Source organism: Mercenaria mercenaria, chromosome 4 (genome assembly GCF_021730395.1).
Source record: "Mercenaria mercenaria strain notata chromosome 4, MADL_Memer_1, whole genome shotgun sequence".
Taxonomy (NCBI): Eukaryota; Metazoa; Mollusca; class Bivalvia; order Venerida; family Veneridae; genus Mercenaria; species Mercenaria mercenaria.
This window is the reverse complement of record NC_069364.1, coordinates 25,622,425-25,643,558: the sequence shown is the minus strand read 5'-3', so window position 1 is coordinate 25,643,558 and position 21,134 is coordinate 25,622,425. Positions and strand designations below refer to the sequence as shown.

The window sequence follows — 21,134 nt, the reverse complement described above, 5'->3', positions numbered from 1 at the left end:
AAATGTGCAATAAAAAGGTCCATATTTCTAAAGAAAACTAAATTAATGCATTCCCTCTATTATTTTAAAACAGTTAAGCTATGCACATTTTAAATATTCACACATCAAAATAATGATAGAGGTAACTTGTGAAACTAAGGTCAAATGGTTACTTTCTAAATTAAAGGGTGAAGAAAGGCCCAGAGGCCCTTATGGTCATTAATTTAGACATAAGTAGGCAGGGGGATGGAATAAAACTATCTGAATAAGTAAACTTTCTGGATAAATTATTTCAACCATGGTTAGACTCGTACCCATACAAGTACACTGCAAGTGGTATGTAGTTGGTTGACTAAGCAACTATGCCACAAGGCTTATTCTATTACATATGTATATGTATATATACCTTCATAATTGACGTGTGCTGTTGTTCCTCAATAACCTGTTCAACTGGATCACTGGAACCTTGTTTTTTCTTTAGTTTCTTGTCAGAGTTATCTTTCTTGTTCACTTTGGCAAAAGTTGGCATAGCATTCTGATTCTTTCTTTTCTTGTACTCTGTCATAAGGTTTTTTATGAGTTTGTCTGTAGCCAGATTATAGACACGACTTTCTTGTTCTGTTCTCATTTCTCGCTTACTCTTTGTATGGGAGTGGACTGGACTCAAGGGAGGTAATACTGATTCTTTTTCCTGTTTGGCTACTGGGGACACTGTAGAGCCATTCTCTGCAAATAATTCTATTATATTATAATAATTAATTATATGAATATTAGAGACCTCAATTTAAAAGAAAGTACTGCAAAAGTCATTAATTTACATGGGAGACTTGTTTTTGTGGATCCTATAGTTGAGTCAATCTACAAAATCTAATCCCAATGAAGTTGTAAAATTCCCATTTGTTTAATGTTCAAAGGTCAAAATCAACAAAGTCATATCCACATGAAATAGCCATTAGGCCAAGTCCACGAAATTTCCTGCCCACATAATTACATAATTTCAGAATATCAGATCAAACATTGATTTTATTTTAACAGATTCCATAATCAGATTGACAACATATGAAATTCTGATAAAATTCCTGACATTGTTCTGCTGTTGGGTTTTAAGTCAAACAAAAACGTATTGTGACATGTTGTGACTTTTCACCACTGAATTCATATATCTAACTTCACCTAACACAGACATATACTAGCACAGTTAAGTTCATTTCTTACCTTGAACACTGACAGCCTGCAATGGAACAATTTGACCTTGACCTTGTAAGCGGGCCTGGGTCTCTTCAAGTTCTTTGCTCAACTGGTTTGCATCAACTTTATGTTTGGCTGGAAGTTCTGGGAACTCATCCGGTTGTGCAATCAGGAAAAACAACTGTTGGTCAGACATTGAATCAACACAACTGGTTCCCGATTTATCATACAGAATGTCTATATACGTTTGGCACAACTCATCACAGACTGTTTTAAGCTGGGAAACAAACATTTTAGGATTATTAATGATAATTTGGCTACACAATTCCACACTGTTTTCAGTCACTTTGGCATTATCTGTAAGTTTAGCACCTTTTTTCTCCGCAGTGTCCCCGACAATTTTACCTTTTTCAGATTCTCCAACTGCTGCAGTGTCATTTGACTCCTCTTCTACAGAATTATCAGACTTGGAAGACTTGCTTATTTCTGAGTCATTACTTGGAATATTGCCATGGTTACCACTTTCTTCATCTGATTTATCAACTATTCCCGTTTCCTGACTTGGGCTAGTGTCGTCTGCTATTTCGTCATCTTCAGAAGTTACATTTTTTGTTTCCTTTAACAGGAGAGCTCTTACTATTTCTTTATCTAGGTCGGGTATATTTGCGCATATCTTGATAAGTGTATGTATGTAGAATACCATACTGGCTCCAGCCTGTTTGTAGAGGTTCACAGCTACTGGGGTGTGAGCCACTTTCTGCACGAGAAACTTGAGGCCTGGACGGGTGTCGAACTCGCAGGCCAGCTTGTAGGAGTTACGAAGACATTCCAGCAGTTGCATGACATGTTTTGTAGCCAACTGTGATAACATTCCTGAAAAATATTGAGAAATACTTCCTTGTTATGAGTCTGAAATTCTCTTATACAGCAAACAAATGTTACTGGTGTCATGTTGCTCACCTGAGTATCAGAATGAACATGAAATATTGCTTAAATAAAATAAAAACATACACCCTTGTGGTGAAATTACGGACAGACAAAATCATTTGAATATTTGCTAGATCTATGATTCCTTTAACTTTTGAATGTCAAATATAATAATGGCTCAAAATGCAATATTCCTATTAACAAACAGGTTAATGGAAAAGTTAAGTGGCAATGCACTGTATTCTATGAGAGCCAATTTCTATCCAATTGTTTCGTAAACAGAAAAAAGAAAATTTCAGAAACTTTCAGTCTAACAATAAAACACTTTAAGTTCACCACTAGTACCTGGCATATGACTATCTGGAGTATCCGTGCCCTCTAGAAGTATACACCCTACAGTCTGCAACAGTAGCTGGTGAGACAACAGGCCAACTACTATACTGCGAAATGGGACTCTGTAAAGACAGAAAATACTTCTCTTAACCTTATAATAAAATCTGTAAGATCCTTTTAGAATGCAACCAAGCAAAATAGTAGCAGACTTAGTTTGATTGAGTCTGCTTATGAAATGTAGTGGAGTGTGCAACAGCCCTCACACCCACTAGCACTGGCTTAAGCCAAACTCTATTACCCATTAACACGGAGTAGATTCCATGATCCCAAAAGACCAGAAAATATAACAACGCTGAATCATTATCTATGTATTGCTCTTATCTGTGTCTCTCAAAACAGATATTTCCATGTTAATTCCTTTTCAGATTCTAGAAACACACCATGATTAAAGACTATCACCTTCCACTTTTCTTTCATTTTGCGACAGTTATTTACCAGTATTATGTAATCATATTCTAGAAAGATTTTAATTCACCTGACTTGCATACAGAATCCCCCCTGTTACAGAAGCATAATTATGTCATCCCCAGCAAATCTACTTCCGTTAGTAAAATGAAAACAAAGTTTGCACAAGAAATGTGATTTCAGTATTTGATTTACTTCTACAGTCAACTTGCAGCTGTGAAAGCAATAAATACAGTCCTTTAACAAGCTGTAATTTCAAACAATGATCCCCACTTTGGTGCCTTAAAGAACTTTCCTAAAATAAAAACTTAAATGTCAAGCAAATACATGTACTCACAACCTCAGAAACTAACATATGATATCTTAACATGGTGATGCTACAAAAAAATTTCCTATAAGAAAAGCTTTAATGTCAAGCAAATACCTGCTACCAAAGGAACTATCACCCTCTAATATATTTCCTCCACTGCAACCTACTGTGAAGTTATAATAAACAAGCAACAGTGTCAAGCAACATGCCCACTAAGTGGGAAACTATCACCATCTGTATACTTCATTAAGATGGTGTCTCTTCAGAAACTTTATTGTAATGGTGTTTCTTAAAAAACCTATAAAAGCAGATCTATCAAAAAGCATTAATCACAAACAATTAACCCATCACCACAGAAACTATCACCCTCTAACATATTTCCCCTGAAAGCCAGCTACAGTGAACCTATAATAAACAGGCAATAGTGTCAAACAAATTACCCACTAAGTGGCAAACTTTCACCATCTTAATATGTTACTGTGCAGGTGCCTCTTCCAAAACCTGTAAAAGCAGATCTGTCAGAAAGCATTTATAGGTAATCACAAGCAATTAACCCTACACCAAGGAAACTATCACCCTCTGATATCTTACCCAACTGGTGCCTCATCAGAATTTGTAAATGCCCTGTAATGTTGAATATAGTATAGTGTATTCTTTAAAATTATTGTTTTCTTCAAACTTAATAATCTTGGCCAAAAAATTTAATGTATCCCTTTTTTCATTTGTGGGTCACTGCATTATAACACTATCAACTAATGTATAATTCAAAAAATTACTTAAAGTAATACAAAATGTACCTTTATTGCAATATCAAAGAGGTAATGTGAAAGCATTCAACTTTGTTTGCATGAATGCTTTTCTCCCCCACCCACTAAAACAGCTATTTTACCTTTCATTTTGTACCATGGAATTTGATTTTTTTAAATCAGACAAAATTTCAAAATCAATGAAAAATAGACCCCACAAACCCCACATAGATAATAGTTTGTTATTTTCAAGAAAGTTTCTGTCTTTCTGAAGTTTATTCCCCAGTTAACTATATTTTCTTTAAATACAGATTTGGCATGACCAAGATCTGTGCAAGCCATTTGTTACACAGCAAAATCATTATATTAGCAATGTTTTCATTAACTACATAATTTAATATTCTAATGAGAACTAACAAACAAAGAAGATAAGCACAGAATATTTCATTTTATTGTAGATTCAAGGTGCCACAGGTATAACATACAAGAGGACCATGATGGTCCTGAATCGCTCACCTCTTCCCACATGACCCAGTTTTGAGTATGACGTCGATTTTTTCTATTATTTGACATAGTGACCTAGTTTTTGAGCTCATGTGACCCAGTTTTGAACTTGACCTAGATATTATCAAGATAAAAATTCTGACCAATTTTCATGAAGATCCATTGAAAAATATGGTCTCTAGAGAGGTCACAAGGTTTTTCTATTATTTGACCTATGACCTAGTTTTCGAAGTCGTGACCCTGTTTTGAACTTTACCTAATATCATCAAGATGAACATTCTCACTAATTTTCATGAAGATCTCATGAAAAATATGGCCTCTAGAGAGGTCACAAGGTTTTTCTATTTTTATACCTACTGGCCTAGTTTTTGACCGCATGTGACCCAGTTTCGAAACTGACCTAGATATCATCAAGGTGAACATTCAGATCAATTTTCATGAAGATCCATTGAAAAATATGGCCTCAAGAGAGGTCAAAAGATTTTTCTAATTTTGGACCTAATGACCTAGTTTTTGACTGCAGATGAACATTCAGACCAACTTTCATACAGATCCCATGGAAAGTATGGCCTCTAGAGAGGTCACAAGGTTTTTGTATTATTTGACCTACTGACCTAGTTTTTGAAGGCACGTGACCCAGTTTCAACACTGACCTAGATATCATCAAGGTGAACATTCTGACCAATTTTCATGAAGATCCATTCAAGGGTATGGCCATACCCCTCTAGAGAGGTCACAAGGTTTTTCCATTTCAAGACCTACTGACCTAGTTTTTGATTGCAGTTGACCCAGTTTCAAACCTGACCTATATATCATCAAGTTAAACATTCAGGCCAACTTTCATACAAATCCCATGAAAACAATGGCCTCTAGAGAGGTCACAAGGTTTTTTCTATTTTTAGACCTACTGACCTAGTTTTTGAAGGCACGTGACCCAGTTTCGAACTTGATCTAGATATCATCAAGGTGAACATTCTGACCAATTTTCATGAAGATCCATTTAAAAGTATGGCCTCTAGAGAGGTCACAAGGTTTTTCTATTTTTAGACCTACTGACCTAGTTTTTGAAGGCACGTGACCCAGTTTCGAACTTGACCTAGATATCATCAAGATGAACATTCAGACCAACTTTCATACAGATCCCATGAAAAATATGGCCTTTAGAGAGGTCACAAGGTTTTTCTATTATCTGACCTACTGACCTAGTTTTTGATGGCACGTGACCTCGTTTCGAATTTGATCTAGATATCATCAAGGTGAACGTTCTGATCAATTTTCATGAAGATCTTGTGAAATATATGGCCTCTAGAGAGGTCACAAGGTTTTTCTATTTTTAGACCTACTGACCTAGTTTTTGAGGGCACGTGACCCAGTTTCGAACTTGACCTAGATATCATCAAGGTGAACATTCTGACCAATTTTCATGAAGATCCATTGAAAAGTATGGCCACTAGAGAGGTCACAAGGTTTTTCTATTTTTAGACCTACTGACCTAGTTTTGGACCGCACGTGACCCAGTTTCAAACTTGACCTAGATATCATTAAGGTGAACATTCTGACAAAATTTCATAAAGTTCCCATGAAAAATGTGACCTCTAGAGTGGTCACAAGCAAAAGTTTATGGACGGACGAACGGACGCTACGCGATCACAAAAGCTCACCTTGTCACTTTGTGACAGGTGAGCTAATAAAGCCCTTTACTATGGCATCAGAGTTGCACGGCTGAATAGTGTATAAAGTATTGTTATGAAACCAGTGATCAAGAGTTTGAGCCTAAACTCGTCTAACTAAAATTAGTAACATTGAGCTAAGTGTCCCGTATATGGGTGCTTTACACCTGTAATGCTAAAGAGCCAGTTAAGCTTCTGAAATTGGAGCGTCTTCAGTATCTTGCACTGTCCTCCAACCAACACGACTAGCAGTCTTCTGAAAGGGTTACCCATATGGGTTACCATTGGCGACTATAAATAAACTTATATACAAACAACATAAAATATGCAAGTGATATAACTAATATTTACCTGGCTAAGATATGATCAGGGTTTAGACTATTCTCGTACCCCGGAGGATACAGCAGGAACACGTAGGACTTGTCCTCAGTACTGTCCACTGACGGTACTTCAACACTCACTTGACTATCTAACAGAAACACCTGAAACATAAGCAATATAACCCTCTCTTGTTTGCTCCTGTTTTTCTTAGGTCATGCAAATACAGTTAAGGTGATTTGATGTTTTGCAGAATTCAGCTGTTACAGCTGAACAAGCTGTGAATTAAGACAACAATTTAAGGTAGATTTTTACAGGAGAAAGATCAACAATTTGAAACTTTTTTCTTTCTTTATCTAGTAAGAACACCTGTCATATAAACAATATTACACACTTACTTAATTGCTAGCCAGTAAACAATCAAAACTATTCATCCCCCAGAGACCCGAAGACCATGGGCCAATAGTTTTGACTTTAAACTACCAAGCCATGTAATAAGTGTTCTGGAATTTACATGAGAAAGATCAACAAAGTTACGAAAATAAAAAGTGTAAAATTACTCTTCATATCTAATGAAAAGATATATCTTGGAAACCTCATTACATATGAATATTCCAAACCTGTTGTGCTAAATGCCATATTCGAACAAACTCCATCATCGTGCAATCTTTCCTAGTTGCCACTTTAACCTGACCTATATCCCCGTAAAAATTCTCCGAGTTTGTCTTGAACAGCAGCATAAGCTGACGTAGGCAGTACGTCGTGACATCTAGAGCATTTTCTAAACTGTCGATCACAATCTTCCACATTCCCTCAGTGAAATCTGTGTGTGCGCTCAACAAAATATGCCTGTTGAGAAAATATACATACCGTAGCAAAGATTTTTTTTATCCCTGGGGTCAACTATGATTGTCTTCCACTATTTCAGCTGGAAGCTTAACCTTTGCCCTTAGCTTCAGAGTGATTTTAAACCAGTTATTAACAACAGCCCTATCAACATAAATAGTAATCAATCTTGTTTTAGTCCATAAATTATAAGAAAGAAAAATGGAATACAAAACCACATGCCAAACATAACTTAAACTTTTATTTAATCCTACTGGTGTTGAGTAAAATTAGACCTTCATCAGGGATACATTTCATTCATGATTGTTTTAATCCAGTATACTTGTCCTACATGCATACAATTATCTGTATTATAAAGAACAGACATTATCTTAGGTGTCTGCCAGCAACTGAGTAGAACCATTGCCCATCCATAAGCAGCCAGGTGGTTTGTTCACTTGAAAGACATTGAAATTTACAACCCCTTAACAGCTGTGACAAGAAAAACACAGTTTGCAACCGTAAACATTCCAAAGTCCCTGGTATGAAATCCCGTAAATGGAACTTTCTGCTATATATTTACCAACTTCAAATCACTTGCTCTTCAAAGGAGTGGGTTCGGAACCTACCATGTGAGGAAGCCATCCAGCTTGCCTACGGAATGTCTGTGGTTCTACTGAGGTACCTGATCGTGCCTGAAATAATGCCCGGACTGGGACCCGGAAAGAACTGTATGACCTATCACTGTGTTGGTGCAATATTACAACCCAACAAAACCCGAACAAACAAACAAGAGGACCATGATGGTCCTGAATCGCTCACCTCTTCCCACATGACCCAGTTTTGAGTATGACGTCGTTTTTTCTATTATTTGACATAGTGACCTAGTTTTTGAGCTCATGTGACCCAGTTTTGAACTTGACCTAGATATTATCAAGATAAAAATTCTGACCAATTTTCATGAAGATCCATTGAAAAATATGGTCTCTAGAGAGGTCACAACGTTTTTCTATTATTTGATCTATTGACCTAGTTTTCGAAGGTACGTGACCCTGTTTTGAACTTTATCTAGATATCATCAAGGTGAACATTCTCACTAAATTTCATGAAGATCTCAAGAAAAATATGGCCTATAGAGAGGTCACAAGGTTTTTCTATTTTTATACCTACTGGCCTAGTTTTTGACCGCACGTAACCCAGTTTCGAAACTGACCTAGATATCATCAAGGTGAACATTCAGACTAATTTTCATGAAGATCCATTGAAAAAAATATGGCCTCTAGAGAGGTCAAAAGATTTTAATAAGTTTAGACCTACTGACCTAGTGTTTAACCGCAGTTGACCTAGTTTCAAACTTGACCTAGATATCATCAAGATGAACATTCAGACCAACTTTCATACAGATCCTATGAAAAGTATGGCCTCTAGAGAGGTCACAAGGTTTTTTTATCATTTGACCTACTGACATAGTTTTTTAAGGCACGTGACCCCGTTTCAAACTTGACCTAGATATCATCAAGATAAAAATTCTGACAAATTTTATGGAGATCCATTCACAAGTACGGCCTCTAGAGAGGTCACAAGAGTTTTCTATTTTTAGACCTACTGACCTAGTTTTTGACTGCATATGACCCTGTTTCAAACTTGACCTAGATATCATCAAGATAAACATTCAGACCAATTTTCATACAGATCCCATGAAAAATATGGCCTTAAGAGAGATCACAAGGTTTTTCCATTTCAAGACCTACTGACCTAGTTTTTGATGGCACGTGACCCACTTTCGAACTTGACCTAGATATCATTAAGATGAACATTCAGACCAATTTTCATACAGATCCCATGAAAAATATGGCCTCTAGAGAGGTCACAAGGTTTTTCTATTATTTGACCTACTGACCTAGTTTTTGATGGCACGTGACCCAGTTTCGAACTTGACCTAGATATCATCAAGGTGAACATTCTGACCAATTTTCATGAAGATCTTGTGAAATATATGGCCTCTAGAGAGGTCACAAGGTTTTTCTATTTTTAGACCTACTGACCTAGTTTTTAAAGGCACGTGACCCAGTTTCGAACTTGACCTAGATATCAAGGTGAACATTCTGACCAATTTTCATGAAGATCTTTTGAAATATATGGCCTCTAGAGAGGTCACAAGGTTTTTCTATTTTTAGACCTACTGACCTAGTTTTTGACCGCACGAGACCCAGTTTCGAACATGACCTAGATATCATCAAGTTGAACATTCAGACCAACTTTCATACAGATCCCATGAAAAATATGGCCTCTAGAGAGGTCACAAGGTTTTTCTATTTTTAGACCTACTGACCTAGTTTTTGATGGCACATGACCCAGTTTCGAACTTGACCTAGATATCATCAAGGTGAATGTTCTGACCAATTTTCATGAAGATCTTTTGAAATATATGGCCTCTAGAGAGGTTACAAGGTTTTTCTATTTCTAGACCTACTGACCTAGTTTTTGATGGCACGTCACCCAGTTTTGAACTTGACCTAGATATCATCAAGATGAACATTCTGACTAATTTTCATGAAGATCTTTTGAAATATATAGCCTCTAGAGAGGTCACAAGGTTTTTCTATTTTTAGACCTACTGACCTAGTTTTTGAAGGCACGTGACCCAGTTTCAAACTTGACCTAGATATCATCAAGATGAACATTCTGACCAACTTTCATAAAGATCCCATGAAAAATGTGACCTCTAGAGCGGTCACAAGCAAAAGTTTACGGACGCACGCACGGACTGACGGACGGACGACGGACACCGCGCGATCACAAAAGCTCACCTTGTCACTTTGTGACAGGTGAGCTAACAAAAACAAGTATTTACCTGATACAAGAACACCCTAATCTTGAGATTACTTCAAATGGTTGAGCCACACATTCTGTGAGAACTATCAGGAGTTGTTTCAATACTTCTTCTATCATTCTACACACTTTCTCATCATCTACAATAAACAATACCTTTTTTTGATATTTCATATACTTTTTGAAGGAATTACATAATCTTACTACAGTAAACCATACTGACTGATTTTCGTCAGAAAGGCTTTTGCGTAATCATAAAAATATTCTTGGGAAAACAATCTTTAACGGTGCTTGTCATTTTTTTAAAAGAAAGAACCTTCGTCGGAGTGCTTCAGTGAGTTATTGACAGAAATTGCCAACAGAAATATCTGTGTAGTCTGTTACATATGGAGGAAGCCATCTATTAATTTTTGATTTTTGAAATTTAGACATTCCTGTTTAAAGTAACAAATATTGATATTTTTTCGTTCACACCTGGTGATATGCCCCTTTAAAGTTATTGGCCAAATTAATAAACTGCTTCAAATTTTGACCAAGATCTATGCAACCTTGTTTTTTTTATTTTGTACCACTTTAAATCAAATTTGTATTTTTGTGTCTTGAAAAATAAAATATCAAGCATTGATGAAGAACATGTCTATAACAATATTTAAATAATATAAACTAGAGCTATCACTAAAGGTGATGAATGTACCCCCCGCATGCACTGACACAGTACATTGCAATTTGACGCACACAAGATTGCATAATTATGTGGACTGTATGTATATAGACTGTATGTATACAGTATAGTAACAAAAAACAAAGTCCCATAACTATGCAGAATATTTATCTAAAAGAATGTAACATGCACCATGCACAACTAGGGTTGGTACTGATCACTTGTGTGAAGTTTCATTAAATTGTGTGTAAGGGTTTGGTAGATCAGGCACGCACAAGATTGCATATGCAGACTGTATGTACATAGTATGTTAACAAGAAACAAAGTCCCATAACTCTGCAAATTTTGTCGCTGAAAGAACCTAACATGCCCTATGTACAACTACTGTTGTTACTGATCACTTGTGTGAAGTTTTATTAAATTGTGTCAAGTGGATGAGGAGAGATGGTGCGTACAAGATTGTGTCTATGTATACAGTATAGTAACAAAAACAAAGTCCCATAACTCTGCAAATTTTTTTTCTGAAAGAACCTAACATGCCCCATGCACAACTACTGTTGTTACTGATCACTTGTGTGAAGTTTCATTAAATTGTGTCAAGGGGATGAGAAGATGGAGCACGCAAGATTGTGTCATGATTAGTAGTTAACCAAAAACAAAGCCTAACTCTGCAATTTTTTTTCTAAGAACCTACATGCCGCACAACCTGTTGGTACTGATCACTTGTGTAAGTTCATTAATGTGTCAAGGGGATAGAAGGTGCCCAGATGTGTCTATGTATATATTGGTAACAAAAAACAAATCCCATAACTCTGCCAATTTTTTTTCAAAGAACCTAACATGCCCATGCACAATACTGTTGGTATGATCATTTGTGAAGTTTCATTAAATTGTGTTCAGGATAGAGAATTTGCGCACAAATTGTGTCATGTATATAGATAGTGAACAAAAAACAAAGCCCATAACTCTGCCAACTTTTTTCTAAAAGAACTAAATGCCCATGCACAACTACTGTTGGTCTGCTTTGTGTAAGTTTTCATTTAAATTCTGTCAAGGGATATGGAAAGATTGTGCGACAGATTGCGTCTACGGACAGACACAAGACAGACAACAGACAACTGAAACAGTATACCCCCCCTTACAACTGTTGTCGGGTACAAAGATGAGCCATGTACTAAATCCAGGTCCAAATATAAACATGTTGTTAGTACCAGTCTATTAGCTTTCACTTGGTCAAATCAAATTTGAGCTTAAGAACAGCCAATCAAATGTAAGGAGTTACCAGACTGGTCTCCAAACTCAAAAGTCATATAACCTTCGATCCAGAAAAAAGGCTCACCTTAAAGTCATGCAGCAATCAACAACGAGAATCTGTAGTATTCCCAACATTGTTTAAAATTGTCCCCGTTCCAGAACCAAACTTCTGCTACTGACCGTAAACATACTCACATGGAAACAGTATGATTCTACTGTACCAACAACTTTGACCTGAAAACACAGAGACATTGTCACTTTTCAGATATTTCATATTAGATACAAAGCTGATTTATGAGTCAACTGCAAGTTTACTTCCAGTCACCAAAAAAAATTAAACAAATAGAATAACAGTAAAAACATTGCTAAGTGTGTTACAACAGGACATAATTCATTCTGTTTCCTCTACAATGATCTAAAAACTTCTGTCATGAAATAAGCTAAATAGATGGAATGCCGTCAAGACTACACATAACACCTACGGAATGGTATGATCTACAACAAGCAAAATCAGAAACAGACAGATTTTTAAGTTTATGTGGACAGCCAATCCATTCATGGAAAGCAGATCTCAACAATTCAAACAGGATCACTGTGCGGGCAAGTACGATCCAAGTCAGATATAGGTAGCTATCAAAACATGCTGCTTACCTGGAACATGTGAGGCAGATCTTAACAAATCAAACATGGTTTCCATGGTGTGAGGTTGGTAGGACCTAGGACAGGCACAGATGGCCCCAGACAGACCCTCTAGCATCAGGAACCAGACATGTAGTATTCCTGTATGATTGTCTAACTCATCTAAACTGATGGCAATATTACAGTCTGATGTCTCTGGCTTGCTGTCCTCTGTAAAATACAAAATGTACACTAGTATCACATCAAAAATTGCTATGACACATGTATCTGAAATTTACTAAGCAGTGAGAAGCTTTATATAAACCTAGGATAGATTAATTTACTAAGAAATCAGCAGTCTGAGAGAAAATAGTTGCCTTTAATGAGAGGTATGCATTCTTCTGAAATGTTAATCTGCAGATCTATTCACTGCGTTTGTTTGTAGAAGCTAATTAAAGTAAGTTTTAAATTTCCTAAACATACCTATAAATTCTCGGACTTTAAAATGGTCCAAAAACCACATCCAGCATAATCATTCAATAAACTTGGGTAAGTGTTTGGGGGTTTAGCAACATTTATCAGCAGAATCTCATTTATGTAAGGGCAGGTAGTAAACCTAACCAGTGTTCCTGGATTCTGTACTATTACAAACCTGTTCTCTGCATGTAATTGCCACCTTGTCCACATGGATCAGAGGTGGATGAAGAAATGACTTCAGAAACAACGTCTTTTAACAAAACACCACATGTATATCAAACTCAAGACCCTATAATCCGTGCTCTCCCTACTCAGCTAAGCTATATGGCATCAGGGGTTTATGAGGCCATACACATGCCGCAGAATGAAAATGTTTCAAATTTTCACCTTTGCTGGCAGTTAGAAGAATACCAGAATCATTTGACAGCAGACTGCTGGAATCACCAGTTGTTTTCTCTATGTACTCATGGCTGGGTGATTTATCTGCAGCGAGTTGGTCACATCTTTCATCATCCAGAATGAAATACTTTGAGAACTTTTTGAAGTCCATGTTTGGTATATCTCTATCCACACACCTGCTTGCTGTATCTACCTGGATTCTGAAAGACAAGAAAACAAAGAAATGACAATATAAGAGTACTAAATACATGTACAAATAAATGACAATATAAGAGTACTAAATACAAAGAAATGACAATATAAGAGTACTAAATACATGTACAAAGAAATGACAATATAAGAGTACTAAATACATGTACAAAGAAATGACAATATAAGAGTACTAAATCCAAAGAAATGACAATATAAGAGTACTAAATACATGTACAAAGAAATGACAATATAAGAGTACTAAATGCGAGAATTATTGATCACTCTGGAAAAATGTGCTGGAAAAATGTATGAGACAATAAATTTCGAAGAAGCAAATACTGGTATTTTAGCATCTTGTTGAATGCAATCTTTGTCCTAGTTCATATACACTGAATAGGTATTTGAACTGAACCTGACTATACATGTAGGTGTTGCTTTGTGGTTTGAAGACATAGAAATATAGAATATGAAATGTAACAGTAAACAGTTATTGTACGATAATCAGGTGGATATTCAAGTTTATGGACTTGATCAAGGTGACTTTCACCTCAGTCTAACGGCATCTGTAAATATCAACATGGTCAAGTCCAGAGACTTGCATATTTGCCAGTATCATCATACAGTATTTCATTTTATGAATACAAAGAGCTGTGTAACTTGTTTCTAACAGACTGTTCATAACTAACCTATATAATAATCTAGAAAATCCAGCAAATACTGAAATCCTGCATGTTAAGATTTTCATACTGACAGTCAAGTTACCATGTACCTTTTAGCTCCATGGAAGACTGGACATGCTGGCATTTTCCACATTGACTGAAGAATAATGCAGCACTGTTTGAGATAATTTAGCGCTGGTAGCACGAGATTCTCGGAGGCTGGAGATGACGTCATATAATCACTGACAGAATCTCCATCTTCTGTATCAGAATCCTCAAACTCTCCTGAAACAAAATATTCATTAACACTGTGACCCTAAAATGTAACCAAAACCATAATACTCACCAATACCAGTGAACTGGGAATGGTGGGAGGATGCAAAAAGAGATATTTATGAATATCTCCTACACTTAAAACAGTTCTGTGAAACTGTTTGAAGTAAAATAATGATCAGATAATTTTGTTTTTCCTCTACTGACATCCATGCGAGTCTGAAAAAAGATTTATTTGTTTCAATATGATAATGTGAATAAAAATATTTTAGAGTATTAGATACAATGAAACCATTCCCATTTGTTGAAGACAAATTTTCCATAATTTCTTGGTTCTGTTAATCCATGAAATTTAATCCAAACAAACAAATAATAGTACCATTCATCTGATCTTCAGAAGCTGAAGTCCAAAAATTAGTATCTACATTAAATAGCCGTTTTGCCAAACCCTAATGAAATTTCATGCCCGAGAAATTAAATGATTTTCACAGTAATAACTATGTCTGGCATTATGGTATTACAGGATTAAACCTGAAACAAGATGTTGCTTACCAGGACCTCTCACATATTTCAGCAGGCACAATATACAGTCTACTGTAGCATTAGCAAATACAAGTATGTTGTCTGTGTTGAGATATACATCAAACACATCCAGCACGGCCTCCACGTGCCTCTGCCTGGCCTCATTCACCTCCTCTACAGTTGTGTACTCAATCCTAACAGCCCTCAGGGCTCCGAACAGGGGTCTCCAACCAGACCTGATGTCCGATGCTGAAGCCTCGACCAGCTCACATATAGAACACACAATCTGGAACAAACATTCCCCAAGTATCAGATAACATCTTTGGACAAATGAAGAGAAAATTGTTCAAAACCTAACTGTAACTTTTAACACTAGCAAACTGTTCAAAAGTTCCCATTTGTGCTAGTGTTAAATCCAGTATTTAAAAGACTTTTAATTAGAACTGTTCTCATAGACAATACACCACAGATGGCATACTGCATATACAAGTTTGCATATGGTATTGAGTCTTCATGAGGGTTGCCATGTCCCATATGGCATCTGAACCTACAACATTCCAACTGAACTGCACCTGATCTACTGCTCAATGATTCCTGTTTACAAAAAATATATCAATAAAACTTACTGAATGGGTCACCAATACCTAAAATACATTTGCACTTGCTTTCTCACGGAATCAAATGATTCAAATAAGCATCACACTTTTCTCACATTTAGGCTAAAATGATCTAATATGAAGTAGAACCTACCTGGTCTTGCACATCCCCATCACAGAGTTCCAGACATAGAATGTTCTCAAATGTTTTACACAGCATCTCGTTGGTATGGAAATGTTGTAGTTCAGAATGTCCTGTCATCACAGCAATCATAAAATCATGTACACAGGTGACAGCCATCTTGGATATACTTCGATCTTTGTGGCCCGCAGACTGAAAAATATACTGCAGTAGTTAATTGTTAAATGAAACAAGAGGGCCATAATGGCCCTATATCGCTCACCTGTTATCATTGCACTTAAGGCCAAGAAGCTATTTATAGAAACATAAAAGGGAAGTAATAAATTTTTTTTTATTGTAAGTGAACAAAAGAAGGATCTGCCAAATAAAAACAAGAGCACTGCAATGCAACGCAAATGCAGAGCAATACACACACAAAACAGTCATATGACCTTTGACCCCTAAGTGTGACCTTGACCTTGAAGTGAGCCATCCGAAACATGCGCTCTGCACATCATTTCGATGAGGTGAACATTTGTGTCAGATTTCTTTGAAATCCTTCTAGGGGTTCAACAGTTACAGAGCAGAAGGGAAATTGCTAACAAACAGACAGACAGACGGACACCGAGGCGATAACATAATACGTCCCTTGGGGCGTATAAAAAAGGAATCGAGATCTTATGGTGATACAAGTTGTGTGCAAGTTTGGTTAAAATCAAATCATAAATAAAGCTGCTATTGTGCAGACAAGGTCAAAATAGCTAATTTTGGCCCTTTCAGGGGCCATAACTCTGGAACCCATAAAGCAATCTGGCCAGTTCAAGAAAGGAACCAAGATCTTATGGTGATACAAGTTGTGTGCAAGTTTGATTAAATTCAAATCATAAATGAAGCTGCTATTGTGCAGACAATGTCAAAATAGCTCATTTTGGCCCTTTCAGGGGTCATAACTCTGGAACCCATAATGGCATCTGGCCAGTTCAATAAAAGATCCAAGATCTTATGGTGATACAAGTTGTGTGCAAGTTTGGTTAAAATCAAATCATAAATGAAGCTGCTATTGTGCAGACAAGGTCAAATAGCTAATTCTGGCCCTTTCAGGGGCCATAACTCTTGAACCCATAATAGAATCTGGCCAGTTCAAGAACGGAACCAAGACCTTATGGTGATACAAGTTGTGTGCAAGTTTGGTTAAAATAAAATCATAAATGAAACCACTATCATGCAGACAAGAAATTGTTGACACATGCATGCACAAATTCTGGCCCTTTAAGGGGCAATAACTCTAGAACCCATGATGGGATCTGGCCAGTTTTCGAAAGGAACCAAGTTATCATGCTAATACAAGTTTTGTACAAATTTTATCAAAATTCTTTCCAAGATATCAGTGAAAATGGCATAAAAGAAAAATTAAATATACCAGGAAAATATATTGTTTGATATTTATATCAAAGACCTGTTTTCAATACAAAAGAATTAAAGAAAGTACAGCCTAGTCATTTAACAGAATTCTTTATACCCAAAACATCGAGACTTAATTAAATTAGTAACAACCGAAGTCACAACTCTGGATGGCCTTGAAAAACACTTAATCAAACATTACCTAAGAACATATTTTTTTATTTTGAAATGTATCAAAATGCCTCAAGATATTCTAAAATCATTAGCTGACACTAACTTACCTCCACTAAGTAAGATGAAACCACACTCCATGCCTTGATCAGGTGTATCAAAGGTCTATCACTGTGTGCCACCTTCATCAGGACATTCTGTAGTCTGTACAGGTGTAGTGAGTTTACAGGTAAGTTATGGTGTTCCCCAGGGAAGTCCTCTTCCTCCAATATTGTTTTGGTTATTTTATGGAGCTGATGTTTACTGGATTCACACAGACTTGCTAGGAAGGCAGTCAGTGATGTCATGTTCAAGTTGTTGGCAGCTTCCTCAAACAATCTGTGAATAGTTTCATCAATTAATTTAAATGTAAATAACTGCCAACATGAAATTATTTGTACATAATTTCACTTTGGAACATAAATAGTATTCAATCCTTTTTATCAAATGTATTTGCTAAGTATTAGTTTCAACACATACTGTGTCCCTCTAGGGAGCCTTTCACTTTCAGTATGAATAATATAACTCCAACCTGATTTTTTTTTTCAACTGAAAAATTACATACAATACTCAAACTGCACATGCATGACAGCATACTAATCGAAAATCAAAGTAATCATGGTATTGAAATAGCTAATTTAAAGGATTCCTTTTCAAAGTCTGTATCCAAAACTTTAAATGGTCCAAAATGCCATATTACTTTGAAAGATACCGATTTAAACATCATTCATTTTAGTACCTGTCAACTTGCTGAGATAGTCCACACAAAGCCTGTGACGCCTGAACTGAGTTTAGCATCCCTCCTCCAGAAATGGACCTGTCCCATCCTGACTCTATACTGCTTTGCCTAATCAAGGCTGGTACATTTATCCTGGGGGCAACAGGAATCACTGGTGTTACTGGTACACCATACAAATCACCATCACTGTATCAAACAAGAGGGCCATGATGGTCCTGAATCGCTCACCTATTCCCACATGATCCAGTTTTGAGTATGACGTCGTTTTTTTCTATTATTATACATAGTGACCTAGTTTTTGAGCTCATGTGACCCAGTTTTGAACTTGACCTACATATTATCAAGATAAAAATTCTGACCAATTTTCATGAAGATCCATTGAAAAATATGGTCTCTAGAGAGGTCACAAGGTTTTTCTATTATTTGACCTACTGACCTAGTTTTTTAAGGCACGTGACCCAGTTTCAAACTTGACCTAGATATCATCAAGGTGAACATTCTGCCCAATTTTCATGAAGATCCATTCAAGGGTATGGCCTCTAGAGAGGTCACAAGGTTTTTCTATTTCAAGACCTACTGACCTAGTTTTTGATCGCAGTTAACCCAGTTTCAAACCTGACCTAGATATCATCAAGATAAACATTCAGACCAACTTTCATACAGATCCCATGAAAAATATGGCCTCTAGAGAGGTCACAACGTTTTTTCATTATTTGACCTACTGACCTACTTTTTGAAGGCACGTGACCCACTTTCGAACTTGACCTAGATATTATCAAGATGAACATTCTGACCAATTTTTATGGAGATCCATTCACAAGTATGGCCTCTAGAGAGGTCAAAAGGTTTTTCTATTTTTAGACCTACTGACCTAGTTTTTGACCGCACATGAGCCTGTTTCGAACTTGACCTAGATATCATCAAGATGAACATTCAGATCAACTTTCATGAAGATCCATTGAAAAATATGGCCTTTAGAGAGGTCACAAGGTTTTTCTATTTCAAGACCTACTGACCTAGTTTTTGATGGCACGTGACCCACTTTCGAATTTGACCTAGATATCATCAAGATGAACATTCAGACCAACTTTCATACAGATCCCATGGAAAATATGGCCTCTAGAGAGGTCACAAGGTTTTTCTATTATTTGACCTACTGACCTAGTTTTTGATGGCACGTGACCCACTTTCGAACTTGACTTAGATATCATGAAGGTGAACATCCTGACCAATTTTCATGAAGATTTCATGAAATAATTGGCCTCTAGAGAGGTCACAAGGTTTTTCTATTTTTAAACCTACTGACCTAGTTTTTGATGGCACGTGACCCAGTTTCGAACTTGACCTAGATATCATCAAGATGAACGTTCTGACCAATTTTCATGAAGATCTTGTGATTTATATGGCCTCTAGAAAGGTCACAAGGTTTTTCTATTTTTAGACCTACTGACCTAGTTTTTGACCGCACATGTCCCAGTTTCGAACTTGACCTGGATATCATCAAGATGAACATTCAGACCAACTTTCATACAGATCCAGTTCCTCTCCATTACTCAAGCTACAGAATTGGCTATAGGTCCTCATCTTGCTGTCAAGAAATACTGTCATGGCATCGTGTACAAGAAACCAAATCTTATAGTATTGTTCACCACAAAACCAGGTGAAGTGCAAATCTTGGACAAAAATGGAACAATACTGAAAAACTTCAGCAATCTGGACAATCCTGTTTATATTGCACTTGGTACAAACAAGAGCATGCTATACATCATTCATAGAGCAAAGCTTCAAAGTATGCCAAGGGCTTTGACAAAAATATCAACAGATGGAGATGTTATTGCAACAAAACTAATCTATAACGACAATGCAGTTGGTTTGGCAGTAGACAAAGTAGGAACTATCTATATCTGTTGTGCATCGAGCAAAATTATTCAAATATCTGCTGATTTCAAAACCATGCATGAGATATTTATGTCACCTCAGCATCAAGTCAGAAAGTCATCTTCAATTTTCTACTGCAGTAATGAAAATAAACTCTATGTTGGTGGACTAGGGGTTATTAACGTTTATAAAGTGGAATAGTCATACTGAAATCAAATGCAAGAAATGGAAAGTCATGTTAAAAAGAAGACAGTTAGAAAACAAACCAGTAAATCAGGAATTATCAGCTTGCAATGTTGAAACACTGACTAACATTATTTGAAGAAAGATAGAATAAGCAGATCAAAATCTAAAATAAAGTATAAAGGATGAGAAAATAACTTCTATGTCATTAAAATCCGATTAAAACTGAGACATATATCTTTCAGTGTTCATAAAAATGAAAGAACAAAACAACTTACTATTTCTTGCATTAAACAGGTAACAAAGGCTGAGAGAAAGTGAAATAATTGTCTACAATGTGATCAAATGACCAATGACCATAAAACATACCAACAAAAATTAATGTCAACTCTTACTCTCTTTTAGAAAAAAATCAAGATAAAAAGATAGCAAAATAAGAGGACTACAGATTTAAAAAAAAAACAAAAAAAAAAACAAAAAACTTGAATGCTGTGTATCAAAATAAAACTTCTGTACAACAAAACAAATTCCATCTCCCATATATCAAGTGTGCAACAAAATAGACATCAATACCAGGCAACCACCCACCACAGATTTGCAAAATTTTATGTAATTCTTCTGTTACAAAAGATACTCGACTACCAGTAGGTTAAGAAAGAATGCAGTGGCATTGTGTTTAAAGAAACCAAATCTTACAGTCTTTCACCACATTTCCTGTTGCTCTTCAAATTTTGGAAAAAATGCAACTAAACACAGCAGGAAATAAGGAAATATGAGACTTGATTTAAGTACTTGTAACTCATTATATGTAATTTTAAATATACTGATAAGATGAAGTTTTTCCTCTAGTTTAT

The 21,134-nt window shown here is 36.2% G+C and overlaps 1 protein-coding gene across 1 annotated transcript in view; it reads right to left on the bottom strand.

The window, feature by feature from the left end:
- LOC123552750 (brefeldin A-inhibited guanine nucleotide-exchange protein 3-like) overlaps positions 1-21,134 on the bottom strand; it is a 55,885-nt gene that overhangs the window by 6,614 nt on the left and 28,137 nt on the right. The window contains exons 17-29 of the mRNA XM_053542096.1: positions 18,220-18,405; positions 17,552-17,819; positions 15,903-16,082; positions 15,183-15,438; positions 14,468-14,642; positions 13,495-13,706; positions 12,664-12,861; positions 10,120-10,237; positions 7,061-7,289; positions 6,474-6,604; positions 2,440-2,549; positions 1,195-2,040; positions 386-705 (exon numbers count right to left, since the gene is read on the bottom strand). Of these exons, the coding sequence (XP_053398071.1) occupies positions 386-705; positions 1,195-2,040; positions 2,440-2,549; positions 6,474-6,604; positions 7,061-7,289; positions 10,120-10,237; positions 12,664-12,861; positions 13,495-13,706; positions 14,468-14,642; positions 15,183-15,438; positions 15,903-16,082; positions 17,552-17,819; positions 18,220-18,405 (3,229 nt within the window). The remainder of the gene's footprint in view (positions 1-385; positions 706-1,194; positions 2,041-2,439; positions 2,550-6,473; positions 6,605-7,060; positions 7,290-10,119; positions 10,238-12,663; positions 12,862-13,494; positions 13,707-14,467; positions 14,643-15,182; positions 15,439-15,902; positions 16,083-17,551; positions 17,820-18,219; positions 18,406-21,134) is intronic.